Source organism: Lemur catta, chromosome 2 (genome assembly GCF_020740605.2).
Source record: "Lemur catta isolate mLemCat1 chromosome 2, mLemCat1.pri, whole genome shotgun sequence".
NCBI lineage: Eukaryota > Metazoa > Chordata > Mammalia > Primates > Lemuridae > Lemur > Lemur catta.
The window spans coordinates 86,012,774-86,032,781 of NC_059129.1; the positions used below are offsets into that span (position 1 = coordinate 86,012,774).

General features: G+C 41.8%; 1 protein-coding gene across 1 annotated transcript in view; it reads right to left on the reverse strand.

The window, feature by feature from the left end:
- Nucleotides 1-20,008, reverse strand: part of MDN1 (midasin AAA ATPase 1) — a 146,029-nt gene that overhangs the window by 15,521 nt on the left and 110,500 nt on the right. The window contains exons 71-88 of the mRNA XM_045544027.1: nucleotides 19,482-19,591; nucleotides 18,756-18,829; nucleotides 18,051-18,249; nucleotides 16,317-16,479; nucleotides 14,401-14,547; nucleotides 13,760-13,886; nucleotides 12,561-12,666; nucleotides 11,560-11,675; nucleotides 10,144-10,629; nucleotides 9,674-9,900; nucleotides 8,935-9,090; nucleotides 8,286-8,455; nucleotides 7,298-7,459; nucleotides 6,088-6,225; nucleotides 3,731-3,872; nucleotides 2,291-2,463; nucleotides 1,561-1,713; nucleotides 928-1,075 (exon numbers count right to left, since the gene is read on the reverse strand). Of these exons, the coding sequence (XP_045399983.1) occupies nucleotides 928-1,075; nucleotides 1,561-1,713; nucleotides 2,291-2,463; nucleotides 3,731-3,872; nucleotides 6,088-6,225; nucleotides 7,298-7,459; nucleotides 8,286-8,455; nucleotides 8,935-9,090; nucleotides 9,674-9,900; nucleotides 10,144-10,629; nucleotides 11,560-11,675; nucleotides 12,561-12,666; nucleotides 13,760-13,886; nucleotides 14,401-14,547; nucleotides 16,317-16,479; nucleotides 18,051-18,249; nucleotides 18,756-18,829; nucleotides 19,482-19,591 (2,997 nt within the window). The remainder of the gene's footprint in view (nucleotides 1-927; nucleotides 1,076-1,560; nucleotides 1,714-2,290; nucleotides 2,464-3,730; nucleotides 3,873-6,087; nucleotides 6,226-7,297; nucleotides 7,460-8,285; nucleotides 8,456-8,934; nucleotides 9,091-9,673; nucleotides 9,901-10,143; nucleotides 10,630-11,559; nucleotides 11,676-12,560; nucleotides 12,667-13,759; nucleotides 13,887-14,400; nucleotides 14,548-16,316; nucleotides 16,480-18,050; nucleotides 18,250-18,755; nucleotides 18,830-19,481; nucleotides 19,592-20,008) is intronic.

The window sequence follows — 20,008 nt, forward strand, 5'->3', positions numbered from 1 at the left end:
CTAGCTGGTATCTGTCTGGGTAAAGAGCACAAATGGAGGCTTCTATTACAGGGGAACCTCATACACAATGCTTTCAATCAATACCAGAGAGCACTCCCTAGACGAGTCATGAAGGTTCAGAAATGGGTGACAGAGACACTAGAGTAACTGTCATGTGCGATATGATTTCTCTTGGGATTATTCAATTTCATTCTCCATTATAAACATACAACAATCAATAACTGAAACTGGCCAGGCTCGGTGGCTCACACTTGTAATCCTAGCACTCTGGGAGGCTAAGGTGAGAGGATTGCATAAGGTCAGGAGTTCAACACCAGCCCGATCAAGACCGAGACCCTGTCTCTACTAAAAATAGAAAAAATTAGCCAGGCGTGGTGGCACATGCCTGTAGTCCCAGCTATTTCAGAGGCTGAGGCAGGAGGATCCCTTGAGCCCAGGAGTTTCAGGTTGCTGTGAGCTAGGCTGACGCCACGACACTCTAGCCCAGGTGACAGAGCGAGACTGTCTCAAGAAAAACAAACAACAACAACAAAAAAACCTGAAACCACCATTTCCCTAAAAAAGCTGTACCTGGGCTCCATGAGAGGCCTGGGTACATCCAGACTTCACACTGCTTACATCAGCCCAGGAGATGGTACACACAGCAATGGCTGTGGAGAGACTACACTATGTGTGAAGCACCACCCTGGGCACAGAAGTGCCAAAACACAGGACAGGAAGTGACAGCAGTGAGACATACCTATAGGCCTACTCACATGAGAAACAGTACTAAGGAAATGCAAACAATTTTCTCAAACTGGGGCTGACCTTACCAAGCACAATTTATGATATGGCCATGACACTAGGCTAGCTCTCTGAAGAGAAATCAGTTACTGCTTATTTTCAATGAGTTCCAACTTGGTTCTTTTGGGTTTTTGGAAGACGCACCTTCTCCTTCTTCATTGTCTGTGTCCTCACCACCATTCTTGTCTTCACTATCAAGGTTCAAGTCATCTGGAAGGTCCAAGGCCTCAGGTTCTGGCAGCTTTTCCTGATTGCCATGGTAAGGGTCCACCTCATTCTCATCATATTCACTCTGGGGCAATGGAGAAAACAGGAGAAAAAATAAACTTTTTTTTTTAAAAGCAGAATTCACATAGCTCTAAGTATTTATACTATGCTGAGAGAATACAATGTCTCTTCCCTAAAGTTACAAGCACACATTAGTATTTTAATAATATTTTTAGACCTTTCATGTTGGAATTTCAAATTTCATTTTCTGTACAGGTTTTTTAATCTCAAAGAAACTTACAAGATGCTTATGAGAATAAAGAAAAGTACCACAGGTTTTAGCTTCCAAACTGCAGCATGAGCCCAAACAACATATGGACCACCTCATCAGTAATGAACAGTTAGATATTTTATGTCCTGTCAAGAGCCATTATTGCACTTTCTTTTATGAGGCAATGGGAAAGCAATCAATGAATAGGGGGAAAATGCCTTGAGACACCCCAGGAACTATGCAGTGCAGTGGCCCTGGCCTAGAGTCAGGAGAGCCAATCACTTTCAAAGCCTCATTACCTCATCTATTTGTTCATTAATTTTGTCTGGGTCTTGTCCACCATCATCAACTTCTGCTTCTTCCTTTTGTTCCTTCTTATCTTGCTGGTTTTTATCTTTGGTCGAATTCCCAGCATCCAAGTTGTCATCTTTAGCAACAAGTTCAGAATCTTCCTAAATGTCAGAGGAATAAAAAACACAAAGTTGTCACACTCAATCCAAGAAACTGCTTCCACAAGGGCTGAATATAGCTAATGAAGCTCCTAGACATTTATAATTTCTGCCTATTGGGCCTATCCCATGAAGTATCTGCCAACGGGGTGCTGTCCACGACCTGGAGAGCAGTCCCAGTCTCCCAGACAGCAGCAGTAACAGCAGGTCATGAATGGTGGCGGGGGGCTGATAATTAGATGCGTCACACTGTGCTGCTTCAGTGTTACACTCAGCCCTGGTGCTCTCTTAAGATGGGAGCTGGAGGAATTCAGTGGCCAATAGGAAAATCAGCATAGAGAACCTACACTAAGTCTTCTTAACCTCCTTCCTGAATAACACATGAGATGACTGGGGTGAGGCTACTCTTTTATAGGTCTGAATACAATCAATGAGGTAGGATAGAAAAAAGAAAAAAGATAGAAGAGAAGAAGAAAAAGATGGAAAAAGAGGATCAGTAAATGACAGGGAGTGGTAGATGGAGGGAAGATTACCTCTTTTCAGCTTGGGGACTTTGGGATGGGGGGAATCTTTTAATTACCTCATCCATTCCTGGTCCTGTTTCTTCAGTTTTACTGTCTTCTTCCTCCTCATCTTCCTCATCGTCATCACCCCAAAGCCTCTCATCTAGTTTGTCAGCTTCCTCACCATTGAGATCGCCCATCTGTTTGTCCAGGTCTCCGCCCTCACTATCTGATTTCTCATCATCCTGTTCTGAAAGGGAAGGCACTGAGCTTAGTTAGGCAGATCTGCAAACCGACCCAGTCCTGTGCATGTAAGAGAGGTGTGGACCCACTTCCCCAGCAAGGGCCCACCTGGGATTTACTCCCAGTTTCTACAGAACACCCCGTGGGCAGATGCCTTTAAATCTACTGAAGTAGTCCTACTGTGTTTTGAAAATTGTTTGGAGGAAGAATGAAGTCTATAATGTGTAAACAGATAGTAAGAAGATGGTAAAATAGCTGTCAGGATGTTTGGTTCTGGTGCTGGTGGAAATACCAATACATGGGACTCAGCAACACCTCCCTGGGCTTTAGTTTCATATCGGTGAAATGATGGGGTTGGACGAGGGGATCTCCAAGGGTCTTCCCCCATCTCCAACGTACTGACTTCCATGATTTCATCCAACACTGAAAATCAGGTCTAGATCAGTCAGAAGTTTCTTGCCTTTGTCTTTACTTGATGTCTACTTTGCTAAAGGTTAAGCAAGTGTACATTCTTCTCTTAGGTCGGCTTTCATTTCTGCAAGATCTTCACTGAGAATGAGATGCTGTATCTCAAATTAAACTTCGGACAGAAATGTAGGGCAAAAGCTGAATTACGGTACAAACATTTGACAGATGATGATGTGCCGTGAGAAATTATATTCTTAATTTTTAATGACAAAGGAAATGTTCATGAAATGTTAAATGAGAAAAGCAGACTACAGAACTGTACATGGTCTCTGTGTGAGTATGTATGCAATAAATAGGAAGAACTATACCAAAATTTATTAAGTGGTTTGGGTGGTGGGCCTAAGGGGGGATCTATTTCTTTCCTATATTTTTGTTCCAAATAATCTAAAACAAATATCTACTGTTTTTATAATTAGGGAAAAAAGTTATTTTTTAAAAAAATGACCCAGAACAATTTGCTCTTTGTTGAGAACCTAATTCTGACAGAGATCATCACTTTGTTCTTTCAGGCTTCCCTCAAGGGCACCACTGAGCCCGTGCACCCAGCACAGCAGGCGGCAAGAACACCAGTCCGTGTCTGCAGTTTAGTCAGAGGAGAAGAATCGCTGTAACAGATTATGGACTTCGGCCTTGGTGCAGATGGTGACAGCACACACAGCTGCTGAGGTTTTCATCTGCAGTTAAGCAGACTAACAAACTTGTTTCAAAAGATTACAATAGGCTCCCTCTTGGGAACGTGTAATTTCCTAGATAAAGCCATTTATGTTTTTAAAAATAAGAATGAAGTGACGATTATAATCTCAAACCTTGTTCTTCAAGCTCCCCATCATGCATTTTCCCATCAAAGTCTTCTGACATCTCAATGGCATTATCTTCTCCCTTAATATCCGATTTTGAGTCAGGATCCTCTTTGTCTTTTTCCTGACCCTTCTGAAATGTGTCTTCCACCTATATCAAAATAGAAAACAAAAATGAATGTTGTAACTTCACTAATGATTACTTTTGCTCTGGAATATAAATGCCAAGGTTAATAGTGTAAAAAATACTTCTTTCTGGGGACAAGAAAAAAGGAGAACAGTGACAGCCACATGGAATAATTTATATAAGATTGTTTTACATTTCTGCAATTAATTCCCACTTTGTTGCATTTGTAATCAGAGAATATGGAATTTTCTTCAGGTTTTTGAAATTTTTGGAAATTATAATAAAAAAATTCCAGAGACATTTAAAAAGTATATTCTCTGTAGAATAAAAAATTCATCATCAATCTTACTATATTATCTAAATCTTTAATATCTACTTTTGTCACTATGATCTCTGAAAGACAGTGTCTCACTGTGAATCTAATTTTGCTCATTTGTCCTTAATTTATATATTTCTATATAATCAATGTAATATTTGGGGCAAAAAGATTCATTGTTATCTCTTTCATTATGGTTGATTTTTGAAAGTCTTTTTTCTAAAATACGAAAAGTACTAAAATCCCATTAAAAGAATCCTAAGCAAACAGCAAGAGCAAGTTTCCCACAGCATTCACATCTTCCAAAACTCTCATAGAAATGACCGCTGGTGACATTCCAGTACATCTTTGACCTTTACCCATGAACACACCAACACATACTTAGTAATACAGGGGATATGTATCAATGTCTGCCTCCCAGCATCCTTTTAAACAAAAAAAGATCATGCTTTTACACACTGTTATACAATCACCTTTTCTTTAACTTAAAAAACATATCTTAGATATATATCCATGTTGATACATACAAATCCATCTCATTCTATTTAATTATTATTATGGTATTGTTCTGTAGATGACATAATTTAAGTAATTTCTTTCTGATCAATATTTGGATTGTTTCATAATCTACACCATTAAAAATAATGTTGTAGTGATTATCCTTGTATAGATATACATATATCCTCACATACCTATTTATCTTTGACCCTTACTATCATTCATATAAAACATGGCCAGGCATGGTGGCTCATGCGGGTAATCCCAACACTTTGGGAGGCGAGGCAGGAGGCTCACCTGAGGCCAAGATTTCAAGACCAGCCTGGTAACATAGTGAGACCCTGTCTCTACAAAATATTAAAAATTAGCTGTGTGTGGTGACATGTGCTTATAGGCACAGCTACAAGCTATGGAAGGCTGCAGTAAGCTATGATCACTGCAGTTCAGCCTGGGTGACAAACTGAGAACCTGTCACAAAAAAAAATTATTTTTAGACTTGTTGGGCAAATGAATATACATAATTTAAAATTCAGCAGATACTGCCATATTGTTCTAGTAGGTTTTTTATCCCACTTAATGTTTTATGTGTGGACTGTACTTTTCTATTAGGTTTTGCATGTTTTCTTACTTTTTCTCCCCAATTAAAAAAAAAAAAGAGTATATGTTAAGTTAAATTTGAGAAACACAAAGAGGCCAAAATAATAAAAAAGAAAATGACAAACACTAGCATTACTCTTTGGTTTATTTCTTTCCAGTTTTCTCTGCCAAGAAAAAGAGAGACTTTGAACTGGTTTGCTCCTTTATTTTTAATAGCTATAAAATTACCTTAAACACAAAATTCTGATCTAACTTTGAATATAAGTGACAAAAAGAAATTCCACATTTTATTTCCTCAAGTGACAATTGATTAATATAAATGACCAAGAGTAGTATGTATACACACACACACAAATCACTCCCAATGATAGGCATTTTAAAAAGCAATGCAATAACCTCAGTCCATAGCATCTGAATATTTCAAAAGCATTCTTGATTCCAACCAAAAAGGGATACACAGTAAAAAAAAAAAAAAAAAAATCTCAACATGTCTTAAAGATACACAACAACAAAACCTATTAATAGCAAACTTTGGCATAACTGTTTAATGCAATCATCAATTAAATACTAACAAAAAATACTTTGTAGAAAATCAAGTATCTCCCCATTTTTAAAAAATCATAAAAATCATTCCCTCTAAAATTATACCCACAACCAATGACTGAGGCGCAAGCTGCCTTCCTGTGGTTTTTATTGGCACCCACTGCCCAAGCTGCAATATATCCAGGCTCTGTAGATCACAGTAACCTAATAAAAACCATTATACTGAAAAGAAAGGGAGTTAGCTTCTGTAAATCGTGTACCTATTTCACACATGTAAAAACGTACCTGTTCTTCATTTTCTATCTGGTCACTCACATCCCTCATGCCCTCGCCTTCTCCAATTCCACCACCCTCATAGTCATGGAACTCAGTGGCTCCTTCTCCTGCTGAATCTTCCATGAATTCTTTGGGCAAGCAAAATCCCTTGGGGTGGGGGGGAAAGAAAGGGAAGTGAACTGTTACACATGAAAGCAATTAAAAAAAGAATTTCCAATCCTGCCACAGGCGGAAAAAAGCAATTTAAACAAACAATTCTTTTTCTAGCTCAGTATCTTAAGTCTGTTGGAAGTACAGTAGACCTTTGAATTTAACTTCTAGATATGAAGCACCAGGCTTGCCTCCCACTTTTTAAAACTTTCCAGTATTTTAGACACTCAGAAATAAGAACTCTAGAGTGTTTACAAGAAATCCAAACCCCATCAGTTTGTAAATTCATATCCTCCTCAAGTGAATCTCATCTGTATTATACTTAGATCTGGAGAAAATCTTAGTATATTAAGGAAGAAACAAAACTTATAGACTCAAAGGAAGATGGTTTTCACAAAAATGCTAATGAGTACAGGCAGACGTCATTATGCAAATGTGGAAAATGAGGCTCGGAGAGGTTAAGTGATGAACTCAGAGTCCAAGAACTGAATACCTCTATGACTAGACCTACCACACTATGTTGGACCTGCTAGATTTCACTTAGTCTTCCTGCCCCTGAATTCCAACGGCAGTGCCTACAATCTCTGCAACCTCAGTGCTTTTCACAGTAATGGGTACATGGCTGAATGAACAAATGACTTTCCTATGAAAGAAAAACTCTCCTTCTAATACTAAAAGCCCCATTAGCATTTAATCATAATTAAATATAAATGGTTTAAAGAGAATTTAATAGCCTGAAGAGTTTTTCTTACAAGTCCAGCTCAAGAGTTATCTATAGATTCCAAATTGGGGATGAGGAAGAAGAGTGTGTTAACAGAAAACAGCAACCGTGAGACAGCCTCTGGAGTTCAGGGAACTCATCAGTGGGGTGTCTGCCAATTTGCAGACTTTCATGAAAAAAGGGGTAGCAAAAGGGGGCCAGTCAAAGCCCTCAAGAATCCACAGGGAGAACAAATCACCTCCTGGTATTTGTACAGTCTAAAATAAAAGCCCATCAAACCAAAGACTAATGGATGCGGAATGTCTGGGTTCCTGCTGCCCCACAGTACTCCATGTGAATAGTCCTTACCTTCTGGGCGAGCTCTGTAAAGACCTGGGCAAGCACAGAGAGCAGCTTCGCAGTGCTACGGTGAGTTGCCAAAGACATGGTCAGGAAGAAGAGGATGAGGTCTGAGTAGCTGGAGAGCATGGGCACCAGGCGCACCAGCAAACAGCAGGACTGGCTGAAGAACTGAGGGCGAAACAAAACAAAAAGCCTGCTCACACTGTTTAGTGGGTACCAGGTTTCCTTTGGGGTGATAAAAACATTCAGGAATTGGATAATGGCAATGGTTGTACAGTATCGTGAATGTGCTAAATGTCATTAATGGGAAGTTGCATGTGTTTTTACCAACCTCCACCCAACCCCAACCCATATGCGCTGAGATTTCTTCATTCACACAAACCCTCACATAAGTGCACTTTAAATTCTCAGTTACTGAAATTCATTTAGCTAACAATTTGGTTTTTAAAATTAAAATGTTTATGAATAAATTCTACTGCCAATTCAAAGTTGGCACTGGAGGTGATGCTACAGAACATACAATGTCAAGTAAGTTGCTTCTCTGGAAACTTATTACAGAGACTACAACTTCTTATTCCGCTGGCTTACTGCGGAGGGAATGCTGTCAATAGAGAATGGCCTTTCAGCCTCAGCTGACAGCAGTAACATCCATCACTAACATCAAATACTTGGGAGTATGTGATTAGAATATGAAAGAATCCTAAAGTAATGGATATCCTCGATTGTTAGCATTTTTGCACCTACACACCTTATCCCTGGAACCTGCAGTTAGCAAACACTAAGCTTTTCAAAGCTTCTCAGTGACATTTACATATATAATAGATCAAACTCTTAGCAATTTGGCACTGAGACCTGCGTTGGGACCCATTCACGTGGAGTAAGGTGAAGCCCACTCTGCCTGTGCTCAGCCCACTCTGAAGAGCAAGCAGCTTGTAAAAAACACATGGTTTTCAGCTTTTAGATGTTTATGGGGAGAAAAAAACCAGTTGGTTACCGTGTGCTTTGCTGCTGCGCCATCTTCACCATACGATTTCAGCCTCTCCAACAGCTCAGAAATGGCAGAAATTATTTTCTGCACATGCAAAGTGCTCACATCGGCCCAGAAGTCATCCTCTAAGAGTTTTGTTAGATGTCCTGATTGCAGTCTTTCAAAGCCTGCCACCTCTTTCATTCAAAGGAAAGAACACCATTGTGAGTAACAGAAAACCAATCCTTGCATCTCTATTCATGCACAGTCACCTATTTCTGTTTTTTTTTTTTTTTGAACTGAGACAGGGTCTCACTCTATTGCCCAGGCTAGAGTGCAACTGCCTCATTACAGCTCACAGCAACCTCAAACTCCTGGGCTCAAGTGATCCTTCTGCCTCAGCCTCCCAAGAAGCTGGGACTACAAGCACACACCACCACACCCAGCTAATTTTTTTATTTTTTGTAGAGATGGGGTCTCGCTCTGCTCAGGCTGGTCTGAACTCCTGGCCTCAAACGACTCTCCCAAAGTGTTAGGATTACAGGTGTGAGCCACCATGCCTGGCCAACAGTCACCTATTTCTAACATCTGTCCTTAACTATTTAGCCACAGAAATAAATCAAATACAAAAATTAAATCAGGTATGAAACTAATTTTTGCCTGATTTCAGACATACCATCCTCTTTTTGTGGTCTTGCTTGGTCAGTGTTCTCCTCTGCTTTTTTACTGTTTCTTTCTGCTAAGTTCTGGATGGCACAGAGGATGGCTCGGATGGCAGTTTCCATTTGCTCTGAAAAATCTTCCATAAACCTTTCATCCGACATTTGGTTTCCTAGTAAGTAATGTGGCAGAAAACAAACAACAGACACCAATCGTTTGCTTCGGAGCATCTGAAAATCATTAACAATACTTGGCTGTAATTTTAGCAAGTGGCTACCCATTAAGCACCCAGTATGGATGAACCACTGTGTCAAGTTATGCTGGATACAAAGAAGACTAAGACAAATTCCTTTCCTGGATAAACCTACAACTTTATCACTTTGTATTAAAACACTTTTACTAAAAGAATGGCAAAAATATGAAAATAACAATAAGAGGGTGTATATAAACACCAACTTAGTCCAAATAGCAGCCCCCAACTTCTCTGTCCCAGGGGAAACTTTAACAGCCTGTGCTGCCTTCCTACGCATGCTACAAAGCGTGTGACATGACGATGATCCAAAGGCAAGGCGTTCAAAGGAATGAGGCAAAACACATTAAAGAGCTGTGGATTCCAACTATACCTCCCTAGCTCAGAACCCTAGACAGGTAAATCTAGAACAAAATAAACGTGTCCTTAAGATAACTAGACTTACATCTACAAGACATCGTTTCTACAGTGGGCTTTTACTCTCTTACTGAACAACACTCCTTACCTCCTTGGCTGTCTGAGGTAAACAGATGTGTCTTCCAGGCAGTAAAGTCATTAATGGCTTTATCGATTTCTCCTCTTACATATTCCAGGCTTTCAACTAATGCTATTTGTGGGTCTCTTTCCTCAACCTCCATCCCTGGAAGAATGAACAAGGACTCCAGGCCTTGTAAATGAACTGACACCTGGGACAGGCAACTCAGCGCAGAGGAACAAACTTCAAAATCTTTCCTGCAACAGAAATACCACAATGCTGAAAGGAAGGGACTAAAAAACACACACAACCACTAAAATGTATGTGAGGCAAAACTCACTGTATCTGAAGGTTTACAGCTACACATATGCCACAAAGTGCTATACAGATCCACTGAATAACAGAGGACTGAAACACAATTCTTTTCGTAATTTTATCCATTTAAACTCTGATTAGGACTCAAGCACACAGAGGAAGAGGAAAGACATAGATACACTCACCAAGAATGAAAGAGAGTCTCACAAGACTGCTGCCTAATTTTGTCAATGTCTACTTTCACCATTTTAATGTTTTTCAGCATCTCTGTTAATCTCGTAGTTGACTGTTGCCAAAGCTGGTCCTGTTTCTGCATTTGGCAACCAGACGGCAGCTGACTTCTAGGTACTGGAGATGGGTAGCTCAGATCGGAGGGAATTAGGTCCTGTACTGCTCCGGGAGACTGTTGCTTGTTGAGTTCTTGTCCTTCTAGGTGGGGAGGAGGTGGCTGAACCTGTGCCTGGGCACCAGTGTGGCCTGGGGCTCTCCCCACACCAGGGCAGCACTGCAGGAGCCAGGAGACCTGCTCTAGCAGGATCTGGCTCTGCATGGCCAGGTGCTGCAGCCGCTCTGTCCACTGCTGCACGCCATCCTGAGGGGGGAAGGCCACAGGGTAGGCCAAGCGCCCTGCCAGCCTGCCGTGAATCTCTTGCAAACAGCTGAGGAGGTTCCTGTGCAGAAAAATGCACAGGGAAAAACAATGACATCTTAAACCATGTCACCGTATTGTTTTTAACAATAAATTAGTTTGTGTTTCTCAACAAGTATGGGCTTTACTATGTAATGAAGAAGGAAGGATCCCTCAGATAGGTAAGAAGTTTTTTAAAATGCCTCCCCCCAAAGTACTTAGACACATCCTTACAGTCTTTCGGAAGTATTGAAACTCCCTGCTTATCACCTGACCCTTAGAGCACTCTCACTTCCAACACAATCACAGCACTGCAACGACTTCAACTATTACTACCTAGTAAAGGCACTGTACTTTCCTACATAAACCCTAATGAATGAAGCAGAAAACGGCTGAAGCCAAAGTGAATGTAGTCTGAAAATACCATCTCTCAGCCAAGAATCAACTCAACAGATGATGATAGGCTTCCTAACTGTCCTCACCTTTTAATTCTGTTTTCACTGAGGAGTATCCACGTATGGCTCAGCAAATTGCCACTTTGGGATCCAAAAGCCTAACTAACAGAAGCAAACGCAAATCTGATCTGCACCCAGAGATCCGGATGCCCCAATATCATGAACACAACCAGATCAGCCCACTTGGACTTTTGGCAACGATGTCTTCATTCCAGACCCAGGTACAGTTCACCCATGATAATTTTCATCATCAGCCCCAAAGTCCCCCAGGCGCCATTCTCCAAGGACGCATAGTCCGAACACACAGGGAGAGGAGGACCTGAGGCATATCACCGAAAGCAAGGGGCAGAGCCAGGAGAAACCCTACCTGCCTCTCTGTGCTCCACTGGCCTCAAATGCATATTCACAATTGAGAGTAGGTCATATTCCTCTCCTCTCCCCATGTGTCAGCAACTCTGAGCTGACTTACACACAATTCTTCCTAATTTATGCCACACACCCAACTAGTCAGCTGATACCTGAGGATGATCCACTGCTCAGTCAGCACGGTCAGGGAGCGCCGCTGTTGGGTGAGCATCTTCATCAAATGTGCTGAGAACCCTTTACACCGCTCAATGTTGCCCATGCCCATCTCCTAGCAGAGGGAGAAGGAAAAGCATGGTTAAGTGCTGCTAGCAAACACTAGAGAGCTGCTTCATGGAAGATACCGAAACTCTTTTCTGGGGAAGAGTCCCTTGCTTGTATAAGCTTCAGAAGTGCTGCATTCTAGAGGCGACACGTTCATCTTTTGGAGCAGGGGTTCTCAAATTATGCTTCCACAGAGCAATATGACATTGATAGGAACTATATTTAACATCAGAAATGGATGTTAATGGTCTTTTCTCAATTCACAAGGGTGAAAAAAGATCTGAAGATGGCATTCTCAATTTGAAGTTCTTCTTCCGCAATTTCTTATACATTCGGTCCTCCTGGCAAGTGTGTGTAATGAAATTTATTATAGGCTGGGCATTGTGGCTCATGACTATCTATAATTCTAGCACTTTGGGAGTCCAAGGCAGGAGGATTGCTTGAGGCCAAGAGTTCAAGATCAGCCTGGGCAACAGCAAGACCCCAGCTCTACAAACAGTAAAAAAAATGTCTGGGCATGATGGTGCATTCCTATAGCCCCAGCTACTCAGAAGGCTGGAGTGGGAAGATTGCCTGAGCCAGGAAGTTTGAGGGTGCAGTGAGCTATAATGATGATGCCACTGCACTGTAGCCCCAGGCAACACAGACCCTGTCTCCAGGAGGAAAAAAAAAAAAGCGTGTGTGTCTGTATGTATAAAGAAATAAGATAAACTCTGATTTAGCAAAAAATTATATTGATTTATATTTTAAGTGTAAGGATGCTCTGCAAAAAGCTCAGTCACTTTCACTGATGAGCTATTATCACTTCAAAAGGTCTGAGAACACTGCCCTGGGATGAACAGAACAGGAGCTTTCCCTGGGCCCCTGCAATTCTCATGGTCTGTCATTGTACCTTGGTAGGAGTTGCTAGGGCTGCGTTAAGCCTGGCATGCCGTGCAAGGGAGCGATAAAAATACTTCTGGCACCCATCCCACGAAGACGAGATTTCTGCAAGCAGCCTGGAAAAGATATCAACATGATTTACTTCATTAAAACCACAATCTCCCACCTGACATCCTGAAGACTCAGATTGGTGTACCTGGCCACAGCCAAAAGCCAACAGTCTGAACAGAGTTATTTCTATGAAGACTCGTTTAGTTGGGCACTCATTAGTCCTTCATACAAGGGGTATATTGTATACTCAGCACTCGAAGTCTCATGGAAAAATAAATTATGACAGTATGGCTTCCTCATTCAAATCTTTATAACTACCTTGGCAGTGGAGGCTAGGGGTCATAAGTTCTGATGCTTTCAAGGCAGGTAACGTAAATGATTAAGGACAGACAAGCACAAAATGACACATGGCAGTGACAGCTGACCTCAATGTGTGGGAGCGACAGGGTTGTTGAGGACTGAAGTAAACTAGAGAGAGCATGTGTCCTAATGAGAGCCTCATAAAAAATAAAATTGAAGACTAAAACAAAAGAAGAAAGGCAGTACTAAGCTACAGCCAACTGTTGACCAAATGGGAATGCAAGGCCACTTGGCAAACTTTCCTGAAAAACCGAAAATCCAGAATGCTTACGTAAACCAGCCCCCTTGTTACAGTGTTGTTCTGAATTCAAATTTAAAGTCCTAGGAGGGCCACTGAGCAAACAAAACACAAGTGTACTGTACCCAGCTTGCGCAAATCTCATTTACAGCACCGCTGCTGTGGGTCTTCACAAAGACGTGGTGCTTGTCTCAAGAGTTTACAGGCTCTCAAATTTAAGAATATATTAGAACTTATAAAGGGTGTATATATGGAGCAGCTAAAACTGTGGCCCATCTCTCCCAGATTTCCACCTGTATGTTCAAATCAAGTGAGCAGACCTCAGGAAAATCAAAAGACAAAAGAAGAAAAAAGAAGAATGGAGAAGTGAATACAAGGAGGATAGAAACAGAAGAAAAGTTACACCTACATTTGAACGTTCGCCAGATGCCAGAGCCTGACCCAGGCTAATCTTTACACCGACTGGGCTAGAGAGGTATTGCTATGCCCATTTTGGGAAATGAGGATGTAGAGTCTTAAATGACCTGTTCCTTTATAATTAATTAAAAACAAAAACAAACCTAGAATCAGCCTCCTGAGTGCTGCTGACTATGGACAGTGCGCTCCGGAGATCTAACGGGTGAAGATGAAGCATCTCTTGAGGATTTTTTGAACGGGCCCAGGCAAGACCTTTACGATATGACAAACCTAGGAAACAAATGCATTCATTTAAGCAAAGAAACTGGGATGAGAATGCATGTGTCCTCCTTTCCCCTGCTACTCAAAGCAAAGTCAGTCCTCTGAACGGCATGACCAGAATCGTGTCAGAAATGCAGTCTCTCACCCACACTGACTCCAGCAGGACCTGCACCTGCACTTTAGCAGGATTCCCCAGGTGATTCGTGTGCTCATTCATGTTTGAAGAGCACTGCTCTCTATGCTACACTGTAACGGTGGGTGTTGTAGAGTATACTGTGATAAAAAGAAAAAATATGCATCCTGATAAACTTCATTACAAAAATGAAAACATTTGGGAATCATAAATGGTCGATCATAAGATTTTCCTGCAGGTGACTGGAACTCTTAGAATGGCATTTCAAAACTTTGCCACCTGTTGTCCATCATCTCAGCTGTCTCTGGAGTTTCCCTAAAATCACCCATGTTGTTTTCCTTCCTAAAAGTTGGTGATTATATTTCATCGGGTTTCAACTGAGAACCTTACCAGTTTTTGCAAGGTGTTTAAAGAGGTCTGATAAAGCACGCTGCTTTTGCATGACAATGTGCTTGGCTTCTGACCGCTGCTTCTCCTTCTCTGCAGAAGGATCCACCTTTAAACTCTGTAGCTCACTCACAGAGGATATCACTTCACCTGTGGGGGAAATGGAAATACAAAAATCCCATGGGCTTAGTAATGTGTTTAAACTACTCAATACCAGGAACTTTTAGGGGAACAAGGACCAGGTACCATCCATCTTTATATCTTGGGTAGTTAATAGTCCCTAGCATTTGGTGAATTCTCATTAAGTGTTTGAACTAAAGTGGTCAACATGCAAGAAACAGAAAAATAAGAACACATGGATTTCTTATCTCTTGACAAACAACTAAAATAAAATGGTCATTCTTTTTTATTTAGGGGTTTATAATCAAGCAAAAAGCAATTAATGAGCACCAACTATGTGCAGTGTATTGTATTAGGAATTTTTAATCACTTGAGAGAAATTTCTGATAAATACATTATATGTATTGGGTTCTTACACTGTAGCTGGTACTTGGTAAATGCTCTTTTAATCTGCACTTATTTGTAGCTCTATTTTCAGACTTTAGTAAACAAAGGCTCAGAGGGGTCTAGTGACCTTATAAAGGCTATGCAGTGGATGCTACCTTGCTCCCTTCTTGAATACACACGGGCACCTGTAACACAAGGGTGCTGCCTACCTGCTACAGGCAGTGTCACGGGCTGAACTGTGTGTGCTCCCCACCCCCAACTCATGTTGAAGTCCCAACCCCCAGCACCTCAGAATGTGACCATATTTGGAGACAGGGCCTTTAGAGGTGATTATGATAAAATGAGAGTGGACCCTAATCTAGTATGTCTTACTTCCTTAACGAAGAGATTAGGTCACAGAGAACCCACAGACTGAAAAGTGACTATGGGAGGACACAGAAGGTGGCCATCTGTAAGCCAGGGAGAGAAGAAACCAAATTTGCTGACACCTTCACCTTGGACTTTTAGACTCTGGAACTGTGAGACAATAAATTTCTGTTGTTCAAGCCACCCACTGTGGTACTTAGTTAAGGCAGACCCAACAGACAAACACAGGCCATCACCATGACTGCAGGAGCACCACACACGGTATACCGGCACTGTCGGAGAGTGAGAAACATGTCCCCTTTCCAGGAGATGCACCTGGATCTGTATTCCACTCACCCTCGACCTCAGTCTCAGGACAAGTCACCTCGAGCAATGGACAGTATGCTATATTATCCTGACAAGTTTTAAAAATAAAGAGCTCCCTGAGACCAGGCAGCAGCCTCATTAAAGGAGGCCAGGCCCACGCTCACTAGGGTGGAGAGGGAGGAAGACGGTAAAAAGCTGCCAAGGGCCCAAACTATTAAGCTCTAGATTCCCTTCTGCAGCTATTGCTCCATTATACTATAGAGTAGATCTTGGCTCTCATCTTCCCTGAGCAAGGACAGCAGGAGAAATGAAACTGCTACACCACTCTGAATTGAAGAAGTATAGTGAAGCAAGTCTGTGGATGAATCTTCCCTTTCCTTTTACTCAAGGGAGACAACATTTTGAAAGGTGGGGACAGCTTAGAAATTCAGGAAAACCCATCTCTGTGCCCTGTTACCCATACCCCCAACCAACAAGAACTGGTGTAGACAGGGCTCTTATAGAAAATGGCATGTAACATTACTGGTTTACAAGAAAGGATGACAAGATGACAGTTTGTGTGTTCTCGGTTGGCTCCTGTGTCTAGGTTCTGCTGGTTTTTAGTCTACTTGCTTCCTCAATTACTGTTCACTATATAAGATGTCAAAAAAGGGACATAGGTACCACATCCCTAGGCCTCCTGGGCCACTGGGGAAAACAGAGAGTAAGTCCCACCCTTGCTCCTGGCTGTTGGCACCCACCAGTGAACTGATCAAGGCCCTCTACTAGGTCAGGCAAAGGACTCTCCTTCATGAATGTCACGCATATCTTCTTCATTCGTTTCAAGAGCTTCGGCAAGCGACACAGAAGCTCTCCTTCCAAGGGGAGAGGAGCAGCACCCTGATACTGTTCTGGAATCATGACCTGTGAGACAGAGCATGGATTACTCTCGCTACCAAGAATGATAGAAATAGTTTTTTTTTTAACCTGCACAGGGACAAAATTTAACTGTTGCACACACACGTACACATACCCCTAGCTCAGCAAATATTATCACTATCTCTGCTAGTCTCATAAGCAGAGACAGCCAGATTAGCATCACTAATACTGACATAGGTGTGCTGTTTTACAGCACAGTAATAGAAGGACACCCCCCACCCCACCTCTATATCCAGCAGTGCTTTCTATACAAACTACAAGGAAATTCCAGCTCTGATCTATGCACGGAGCCAAATGATTAATATAACTGCTGCCCTTAAGCTGCTGAGCCATACTGTTTCTCTCAGATACAAATGCAAGGCAAAACTGGTCCACCAAATCCTCCTTCTATTACCATCTCCCCTCGCCTCCAATCTCTGACTAACAGTTCAAATATCAGGAATTCAGATACTACATAAAGGGAAGAGCTTTTATCTATCAGGGGCATATTTCAATCATTTTGTTTCCTGAAGAATCCCTGAAATTCCTATGCTGTCATCATTAGCAAATCAAACTCTTTTATCAGAATGACAGAAGCAGTGAGCTGACAAATACAATCAAAAGAAAATAAATTTGGCAGCCATATCTTGGCTATATGCTCAGCCTTCCCCCCTCCCCACCTTTAGAGACAGGTTATCACTCTGTCTCCCAGGCTGGAGTGCAGTGACAGGATCACAGCTCACAGCAGCCATGAGCTCCTGGGGTTAAGCAATCCTCTTACCTCAGACTCTAAAGTAGCTAAGACTACAGGTGTGAGCCACCTTGCCCAGCTAGTTTTTCTTATTTCTTGAGGAAATGGGGGTCTCACTGTGTTACCCAGGCTGGTCTTAAATTCCTGGCCTCATGCAATCCTTCCACCTCAGCCTTCCAAAGTTCTAGGATTACAGTCGTGAGCCAACACATCTGATCTATGCTCAGTTTCTAACATACGTTTTGACCCACTAAAATATTAAAAATAACGTGAGGACTTCTATTACTAACTCTATGAACTCCAGGTGGGAAGTGCAGTAAGAAAGCAAAAGTAATTATTCTCTTGATGTGTGTTCCCCAAACCCAAGGACATGAAGCAGAAACACACATCCTATAACAGACCTGCTCACTCAAGATCTCTACCACTGTTAAGCTTTCAGGAATTTTGCAACCCAAATCTTAACTGCTGGTGCTTGAAATGATGGGAGTATTTACACCACAGTAATCAGCAACCACTATAAACCAGCACACCACTGCATATATATTCATCCTTGTGCCCAAAGACTGCTTCAATGGCATATTCTTAAACCGATGCTTCAAATCTTCCCTCATAAGTAGATGAAATGTTCATAGGTGAGTACAACAGTTATTTCCTACAGACTAATGTTAAACTTTTAGCAATAGTATCAACATTTTTTTGCCTAATTCTACAGTGGTGTCAGGCAGATAAATGCTATATATGTCCAAAGAACAAGATTTCAGAGGTACTTCCTTGTCTAGTACCCCACACAAAACATCTGTTACAAGCACTGTCCCAGAAGCTGTACCTGTCCAGCTGCTGGCTGGGCTAACAGGGCCTCTCTCAGTGCCCTGTTTAGACTCTGAATGGGAGATGCCTCACTCAAAGCTGTCTCTGTAGGCCTGGGCAAAAAGTCGAGCTGTTCCTCCTTGTCACTCTCCACCAGGGATGACCGGCAGGGTTCACTCAGAACAGCCTCAAATTTCTTCATGAATTTAAACAGGGTCCTGACCCCAGGCAATGGCAGAAGTACGAAGAAAAAAATGGATTAGAAAGAGAAGAAATATAAAAACAGATTATAATGCATATGCACATAACTTAATAACCTATACCTTTTGTATACAATTATCTACTTAGATAGTCATAGTCATTTTGTTTTTTAAAGAGAAAAAGTATGGCAGGTATTGTCATCCCACTTTCTAGCAAAGAAAATGGAAGCCAGGAAGGGTGGAATTGCTTTGCTCAAGGTAAACAGCTAGAAGGAGGCAGAAGACTTGAGACACAGCCTGCTTTGCCTCAAGGCACACCAATTCTTCCTGCAGGGAGACTTTGCTCTGGGTATCAGGGGTGGTGCTGGAAAACCACATCAAAATAATCCAGTGGGTTGTTTTCTATTTTTCCCCTACAAGTTCAAGGCATTTATATTAAGTCAGGCTATAGTAACTATGTAATTTCACTCCCTACCATACAAAATTCTGAGATTTGGTCCCACCAGTTTTAAAAGATGAATTACCTGTGTGTCTTTTCCACAGATTGTTTAATGGACCAGAAGCTGACATCATTCCACTTGGATATTTTAACAAATTCCTGTAAGATAATTAAAGCCCAAGAAACAGCTCTACAAGGCTACTATCATTCTGTTTCTTTCTAGATTATATGTGTTTGCCAAAGACAAGAGGCCCCTCCATCCCAAACACAGGACTATGTGTCAGTGAACAAGTAAAACAAAAAAGAACCATGTGTTTGCTTCAAAGTGATAAAAAAAGAATGCTGCTACTATCAGTGTCACTTGACATGTACTCCAGCCTAGATACCACCAAGTTAGTGGTGTCCCTTGTACCAGGGTTGGCTCCACAACCCGTGCGAGTATCAAAAAGAGAGGGCCCTCCTTACTCCATGGCACGTCAATGGTGCCTGGAACACCAGGACACGGAGCACCTCTGAGGTGGAAGATGAGCTGGGTGAGACCAGGGGGCACAGACAGACAGATTTCTGTGCCAGTCCTCTGAGCAATCTGCAACAGGGGCACTCCACTGACCCCTAGCACACTTGGCCAGGTCAGCAACGGAGCCAAAGCCACAAAATGTAAATCCTACCATCCTACTCAGAAGCTGCAATGCTTGCCTCTGTTCCCCTTAGACCCTGCCTCTTTGTTAAATGGATGACAGAACAAAACTAAAGAAAAAGAATTTGCCGATTTTGTTCTCCCAAGAGTGATCATGACAACTGTTCATCTTACTTTAAGTTCTTTTTCTAGGGGGGAACGAAGTTCCACAATTTTGGCCTGGACCCGGTCAAAGAATTGCTTGTAATAATGGTACAAATTCCATAGAACACTGCAAAGTGAATCTGGAAGAAATGAAAAGGAAACAAAAAAACACCACACTTGCTGCATGTGCTACTGGTGCCACCTGTGGGCTTCACATTTCACTGACGGTCCTTCCTCCTTACTCTACGCTGTGAGACTACAGGGCATCCTGCAGGCCGGTAATGTAGGGATCCCTAGCTGAATGTAGCAATTCCTAGAGACGTAGGCTGTCAACACTCCCCTTTTTGTCATTTCTGCTTATAAGAATATGCTTTCTTTGAGCTATTGTTCTTGAAGATGATGTACTCAGAGGTCCCGCTAAAGTCACAATTTCAAACTCACTGAATCTTATTGCAAAATCAGCAGAAACTGAGCTTGTTCTCCGAGATGGCAAATTAAGCAGTTCACCTCAAATACTCAATCATGTACAATCTATACTCATTCTGCAGTGACATTTT